Consider the following 7,952-nt stretch of genomic DNA (forward strand, 5'->3'; position numbering starts at 1 on the left):
TAAATCCCATTGTTATCCCATTTCTGTGCAGAATCTTCATGTTTTATAAATGGAAAAAAAGTGTATAAAAAACCCACTTGTTTGGGTTAGAAGGTGCCTCCTCCTCAGGGATGAAGGCAGGGACGTTGACGCCTGGACCTACTGGCTCGTGATTGGGGCAGGGAAGAGCAATGGAGGACACACAACATACAGCTTGCAACAGCACTCTTTATTATGAAACCAAACAGCAATTGTGAGTGGGGAAAAGACACAGAACAGCTGACCCTTCAGGTGGCTATGTTACCTGGCCTACAACGTAACTTTGGCTTCTTGGTCAGCCAGGCCTCCAACTCCAGGCATGGGCGTGGCCTGAGGCTGGAGAGAAAAGATGATGTGGATGAAGACAAAGATGACATCCAAGCACTCCTTTTAGGGGATTTCTTTGAAGGCCTCCTCTGGGATCTTGCCCTCGGTCTGGAGAGAAGGAGTCGGAATGTCAGAAGAGCCTGCTCCCCAAGTTCCATTCCCAGGCCACCGGCCTCCACCTTCTTGGCCTCCCTGAAGGCCCAGAAACGTTCATCTTTAACCCACTTGATTTCCAGACCTCACCTTGAGCATACTGCAGATCTGACCAGCTCTGGTGTAGTTCCATTCATTGTCCTGAAGGCACCTGCAGTGGGAGAACAACAGGTGATATCCATTAGTACCACAGTACAGTCACGCTGACCATGCAATGCCACCTCTAAATCTATGCCACTTTCTTGCTGGGACAAATGTACCAGTATGAACACTATGTGTAATGACGAAGAAAGACCCAGTGAAAAGCAAACCATCTATCACTAGCATTCATGCCCACTAGAATTCAAAACAGAAAAGTAGAGTTGTTCAAAAGAACAAGGGAATTCAATATATACTGATCAAGAAAGATGTTCAAGAAAATAACAAATGGCAAATTCTAAAGTACAAGTCTCCAACCATCTTTTATTGAGATACAGTGCACACACCATTTTAAAGTATACAAATCAGTGCTTTTTAGTACATTCACACGATTGTGCAACCACCACAACTATCTAATTCCAAAGTAATTTTACCACCCCAAAAAGAAGCTCCTTAACCATTAGTGATCACTCCCTATTCCTCCCCTTCCCCCAGATCCTGGCAACCACTAATCTGCTTTTGGTCCCTGTGGATTTTCCGATTCTGGACATTTCATACAATATTTGACATTTTGTGACTGGCTTCTTTTACTTAGCATCATGTTTTCAAGGTTCATCCATGTCATGATGTGTATCAGAACAGTATTCTTTTTTATGACTGAATAATATTCTACTACATGGATGTACCAAGATTTATTCATCCATTCATCAGCTACAGGACATTTGGGTTGTTTCCACTTTTCGGCTATTATCAATAATGCTGCTATGAACGTTCCTGAACAAGTTTTGGAGTGAACATATGTTTTCATTTCTCCTGGTGGGATACTTAGGAGTGGGATTACTGGGTCATATTGTAACTCTGTGTTTAACATTTTGGGGAAGTGCCAAACTGTTTTCCCAAACCACTGCTTCCTTTTATATTCCCATCAGTAACACATGAGAATTCCAATGTCTCCACATCCTCACCAACACTTGTTATCATTTGTTTCACTGATTAAAGCCATCTTAGTGGGTGTGACCTGGTAACTCACTGTGGTTTCAATTTGCATTTCCTTGATGACTAACGATGTTGAGAAGTTTCTCATTTCCTTCTTGGCCATTTATATGTCTCCTTTGGAGAAATGTCCATTCAGAGACTGTCCCCATTTTTAAAAAATTGGGGTGTTTGCCTTTGTATTGTTGAGTTGCAAGGGTTCTTCACATATTCTTGCCAGATATGTGATATGCAAATATTTTCTCCCATTCTGTTGGTGGGCTTTTCACCTTTTTGATACTGTGCTTTGATGCTCAAAAGGTTTTAATTTTGATGAAGTCAACAATTTATCTACTTTTTTTTTTGGTTGCTTGTGCTTTTGGTGTCATATGTAAGAAATGATTGCCTAATTTGTGAAGACTTACACCTACGTTTCCTTCCCAGATTTTTATAGTCTTAGCTCTTACTTTTAGACTTTGATCCATTTTCAGGCTATGTTTGTACATGGAGTGTGAGTCAGGGGTCAAAATTCTTTGGTTTGCATGCGGATACCCACTTGTCCCAGCACCATTTGTTGAAAACACTATTATTTTCCCATCAGATATTTTCAGCACTCTGTCAGGTTGATAATCAGTTGACCATAAATGTGAGGGTTTATCTGTGGACTCTCAGTTCTATTCCACTGATTCATACACTGTCCACAGGCCAGTACCACGTAGTCTTTATTACTGTGGCTTTGTAGCAAGTTTTGAAATTGGGACATGTGAGTCTTCTAACTTTGTTCTTCTCTTTCGAGATTGTTTTGGTGCACTTTCATAGGAAGTTTAGGATAACCTTGTCAATTGCTGCAAAGAAGGATTCTGATAGGGACTGCATTGAACCTAGTTTGCTCTGGGTAGTACTGCCAATGTAATAATATTGCCTTCCAACCCATGAAAATGGAGTGTCTTTCCATTTATTTAGGTCTTCTTTATTTTTTTCAACAGCATTTTATAGACTTGGGAGTATGAGATTTGCACTTCTTTTGTTACATTTGTATCAAAGCATTGTACTATTTTGATGCCATGGTAACTGGGCTTGCTTTCTTAATTTCATTTTTGGGTTGTTCATTGCAAGTACACGGAAATACAAATAAGTTTTGTATATTGGTCTTGTATCCTGCAACTTTGGTGAACTTGGTTATCAGCTCTAGTAGGGTGTTTTGTTGGTTGGTTGGTTGGTTGGTGTGTGTGTGGATTGTCCTGGATTTTCCATACACAAGATAATGTCACTGAGCATTATACCATCTCGAAAAACCTTTACACATATAATAGTATGACACCTTTTTCATGGGCTCATTTTTATTTTTTGGAAGCAAAATATTCAAAAAGCTATTTTTCCAAATTGCTTTCAAGTTTCCATGACTCACTCCCCCACACATTCCCATGCACACCCAGCACTCACTTCTGAGACCACTCGAGTTTCATCCCAGACAGGGTGGAGAAAGCCTGCACCATTTCCTGCTGCTCCTGGGAGAGGGAGGAGGGTGTAGGCATTGGGATGGAGATCGCACTCTTGAGTCTCACTGGGGCTGGCATCCCTCACAAACAGTTCGTCATTCACAATGCATAGACTGGAGGAAAAATGAGCCCTCAGACATGGACACATGGACCACCCCACACCCCAAACAACGATCCTGCTCCCACTGCCACTCAGCAACTAGTTTCCTTCCATACCCCTGCTGTGTCTGTATCCCAGGTTCCGTTACTGGTACCTCTGCCCCTCCCCACAAAGCCCACCTTTGGAGAGACTGTCTACCACCTTCACTCGATTTATAGGTTTATCCCCAACCCACGGGCAATTTTGCATTTACCCTTTACCACAGCCCAAGGAGTGGACGGTCTGATCGCCATTCTCGGAAGAAGACACTGAGTCACAGAGACGTCATGTGACTTGACTAAGGTCACACAGCGAGTGAGTGTTGGGTCAAGGAGAGAACCCATAGGCCGATTCCAGAGCCCATGAAGACTCACACTTCCAGATCCCATGTTCTTCTTAACCACTAGGCTAGACTGCTCCTGGGATCTCCCTGCTGGCTTTCCACAATTCTGAGTAAACCTAAGATCTGCGCCACCACATTCCCACGCCCCTGAGCCCAGGCTGGGATGGGCATTCCCGTCCACAACAGGGCTCTCACCTGGCATAGCTGGCAGGGGTAGCGATGAAGATCCGGGTGAAGGCACGCACACAGCCCTGAGAACTTCCTTCCACTTCAACAGCAAACAACAGTACCCCTTAGAGCCACACGTGCTGTACATGCTCACGTGGTGGTCCCCAGTCAGGGTGTGACTGGACATTCATGCTGAGAGGGTAGTTGTTCACAGGGGCCAAGGTGTCGGGTATGGGGAGGGCAACTATAAGAGCAGTCTGCGCCCAGTGACAGGGCCCATGACAAACACTACACAAGTTCACGGGGTGCATTTTTCACAGCCGCCCAAGAGGTGGATACTACTACCCCATTTTGCAAATGAGGAAACTGAGAGGTTCAGTAACGGCCCAAGTTCTCAGAGTAAGGATCTGGGATGAGAGCCACCAAATTCCACAGCCTGTGTCCCCACGCCTGTCTGCCCTGCACACCCTGGGCAGGGGGAGAGAGCAGTGAAGCATCTGGGGAGGGGGGTCTACACACACTCACCTTCCTTGAACACCCTGTTGACAGAAAAGCAGAGCATCATCTACTGAAAGGGAAAAGCCCAGGCACCCAGTCACCACCTCCACCTCCCACCCACCTGCGGCTTCCTGGGCCCGCCCGAGGGAGGAAGCAGGCGCTCACCGTCTGGAACCACATGTCCACCACGAAGGAGCTGAAGGCATGCTGAGTCTTGGGCAACACACAGAGGGTGTGCACAATGACACGTTTTGTGTGCTTCAGCAGCTGGACCCGTAGGTCTGTGAGGGGAGGGGAAGCGAGCGAAGGTCAGGGGCTGCCACGCCCTGGGCCCTATGATTGACCCCTTCACCGCCCTTTCCCACCCAGTCTTCCCATCACACACTCACAGGGGTCCTTGAGCTTCTTCATATTCCTGCTGTCCTTGAAGTACTTGCACAAGGTGCTTCTAGGAGACAAAGAGGAAGAGTGGGTGGTGGGCGTATGTAGGAGCTGGCCTGTGCCTGCTGCGGAGTCACACGGCCCGGGAGCAGAGTCTGGGCTGTGATGCTCACATGGCTGCGTCCTCGGAGTGGAAGGGAATCGTCAGGGAGAAGCAGGCCTCCTCATGATAAGCACCAAGGAGATGCTGTCAGTCTCCACGGTCATGGATCAAGTAATACCTGAGGGGGAGTAATGAGGACAGTCGATCTCTGTGGTCTGGACCTCAAATGAGACGTGAGAAGTCCGATGAGCAGACCTGTGCTTAGGTGGCCGCAACTGTCCGAGCCCTCCTCCCCTTGCTCAGACTCCCAAGGGTACTTACAGCTGCAGGAATTGCAGGATTAGACTCTTCAGTGTCTCAGATCCTTTATAGCTTTCCTGGAATCAAAAGGCATTTGAGATTGTGTGGCTGATAAAGCCTCTCCTGCACCTCGCTAAATGTTGTTTGATCCTCTTCGTCACCTTGCAGGGCTTTATTACGTAGGGAGTGTCAACGTCAATGTTAATTGGTGAGGGTAACTCCTGCCCATCCTGGAGAAGGGAAGAGGAAATCAGGAGTGGAGACCAGGGGAGTGTTCCTGGATTACCGGGGAAAAAGATGGGTCCAGGAGGGTGAGTGTCAGAGGTCAGGTGTGAGGGTGACTGTCAGAGGTCAGGTGTGAAAGGGCACTGGAAATTCCATGGGAGAGCTTACAGTGGATGTCTTCATCATGAGGTCCTGGAAGTCTCTAGTGTTATATGCAACTTGTGCGTGTGGGTATTTATGGGTATTTTTCCAGCAAGTATATCCATGTCATTTTCAGGAGTCCATGTCCCCCAAAATGGTTAAGGTTCTGATGCTAATATGTGATCTAGGCAAGACCCAAAGGGCTTGAGGGCAGGTGCAGAGGCCACCGACATTCGTTAAGAGACAATGATTTACGTAGGCACTTACCAGGCGTAACAACTTTGGGAAACATTCTCTGATGGCCCTGTCCAAAACCAAAAATAGAGAAGAGGTGGTTGATGGTTCAAGGTTGCAATGCTTCCTTTGAGTTAAAACAGTAATACCATAAACAGAGATCAGTGTGCTCTGGCCAATCCAGCAGCACCCTTTGCCCACCTCTGCTCCTGATTTTAAGGGTTTTCGGTCCACTTGCCTGTTGAGCACTGAGCATCTGTCATCTTACTGTCTGAAAGGCACTGTCTCCTCATCTCTCTCAGTACCTTCACTTTAATATTCCTTCCCTGCCTCCCTTCCTCTCCTTCGCCTGGGTAGCTCCCACCCAGACTACTCGGACTCCCTTCTCCAGTGCCACAGGGACCAGCATTTCAAACCCGTGCTGCATGGCTTCCTTCTCCTCCCTCCCTTCCTCCAGGGCCCCACTGAAGGCTGTGGGGAGAAGAGCGGATGGAGTGGGAGCCCGGGGCTCTGCTACCTCACTGGGGGTCCAGCACTCTGGCAAGACCCCGACACCCCCCAGGGATGGCCCAGGATGCTGGGCCAGCGAGGTGAGTGAGGTGGGGCTCAGGGAGGGAGATGGAGGGGATGAAGACAGAAAGGGAGTGAAGGTAGGAAGGGAGAGATGAGAGAGACATAGGGGCACAGAGACAGGGGAGAGAGAGACAACAAAGGGAAGGGAAAGAAGCTCTCCCATGGTCGGGGTCAGGGAAGAAGAGAGAAGAAAGGGGAAACGGCACACTTGTTGCGGCTCTTCACCTGCCCCAGAATCGCCCAGACACACCAGGTAGGAAGGGAAAATATGCACGTGTTGGGCTGGGGGCCCACTGGATGCTGGCTGAAACTTTGGCACCTGTGTGAGCTCAGCCAGACTTGGGCATGGGAAACCGAGCAGCCATGGGGGCAGATCTTCCCCAGAAGGAGGAAAGGGTCAGGTCCCAGCTCAGTATGGGGTTGAGGATCCGTGGCCCCCTCTGATGATCACCGTCTTCTCTCCCGATAACCCCTGCAACTGTCTGAGTTGGTTCTTTATCTGAGGAATCATAGCTGTCTCAGGCTGCCCAGGGCTCCTGTGAAGGACCAGGCGGGATGATGCGACGTGCACAGGGAGGGATGGGAAGTGCCCCTCAGGCCTGCCCTTCTGTCTCCTCTACCACCTCTGCCCTCTGCCTTCCACTCCTGCCTCGGGAAGCCCTCTGATCACTGGCGGGGGCCCACATCTGGCCCCTTGACTCACGGAGCCTTGCTTTTTCCCAAGGAGGGTCCAGCTCCTGGCACTGGGCCAGCAGAATGGATGTCATGACAGCAGCCACCCATGGCCTCAGCCCTCAGCATGACGCAGGAAAGCCCCCATGTCAACCTGGGGAAGGAGGGGGTATCCCTTTGGAGGAAGAGGAAGAGGGCCCCTCTCAGAACGGGGGAGGCAAACCCCATCTCAGCACGAAGAAGGAAGGCTTCTCTCAGCAAGAGGCCCTGGACTGGAGGACCCTTCTCAGTCCAGGGCGCCAGCATCTGAATCAAGGCTGGTCGCTCCTGGTCCTGGTGAGGAGGAGAAGTCCTGCTTCCTGGGGCACACTCTTGGGAGGCCTTGCTGGAATATAGCTGGGCGCAGAGAGCTGGAAACAGACCCCAGAGCGCCTGCAGAGGTGAGCAGGTCAGGGGAAGGAAACTCCTCACCGGTGATAGGCACAGAGAGAGCAGAAGGTGGGGCCTGTGATCCTCCCAGAAGACCAGGGCTGCCACCTTTGGCAAAGGGGCACTGTCACAGATAGTCTAGGCTGCCATGGGTGAAGGTCACCAAGAAGGGTGACAGGGTGTTCACACTGACCTTACATAGGTGGACTGGTCTGGGAAGGTGTCACACAATGGGTTCCCTTGCAGCCACAGCTCTTCAAGCTTCAGCCCTTGCATCTTGCTCAACTCCCACATAGACGTCAGCTGAGAAATATGGCGCGGAAGTGGGAAAAGGAATCCCAGGGAAAGAGGGACATCTGGATCCCTGCACCCCCAGACCCCTCCCTCCCACACAGGTACCTTCACCTGCCTCCTGTCATCACTCTGATGGCCACTAACATGCCCCCCCCACTCTCAACCCAACTTTGACCTGGCTCCCTCTTCTCACCTCATTTTTGGAGAGGTTCAGGATCTTGACCGTGGGGGCCATCTGTATAATGTCAGACAGGCCATCCAGCTGGTACAGTTTGTTGCTGCTCAAGTTCAAGGACAACAGCTTTGGGGCAAGAAGAGGTAGAGTGAAGGTTACTATCTAGGACC

General features: G+C 49.5%; 1 protein-coding gene across 1 annotated transcript in view; it reads right to left on the minus strand.

The window, feature by feature from the left end:
* Positions 1–249: 249 nt before the first annotated feature.
* LOC309817577 (nuclear RNA export factor 2-like) overlaps positions 250–7,952 on the minus strand; it is a gene marked incomplete at its 5' end in the record, with an annotated part of 107,932 nt that continues 100,229 nt past the window's right edge. The window contains 12 exon segments of the mRNA XM_082646862.1: positions 250–453; positions 589–649; positions 3,052–3,161; positions 3,163–3,220; positions 3,785–3,857; positions 4,283–4,322; positions 4,421–4,536; positions 4,898–4,917; positions 5,061–5,116; positions 5,673–5,709; positions 7,507–7,616; positions 7,801–7,908. Of these exon segments, the coding sequence (XP_082502988.1) occupies positions 409–453; positions 589–649; positions 3,052–3,161; positions 3,163–3,220; positions 3,785–3,857; positions 4,283–4,322; positions 4,421–4,536; positions 4,898–4,917; positions 5,061–5,116; positions 5,673–5,709; positions 7,507–7,616; positions 7,801–7,908 (834 nt within the window). The 3' untranslated portion in view covers positions 250–408.

This window comes from Grampus griseus (genome assembly GCF_964374135.1).
Source record: "Grampus griseus genome assembly, chromosome: X".
NCBI lineage: Eukaryota > Metazoa > Chordata > Mammalia > Artiodactyla > Delphinidae > Grampus > Grampus griseus.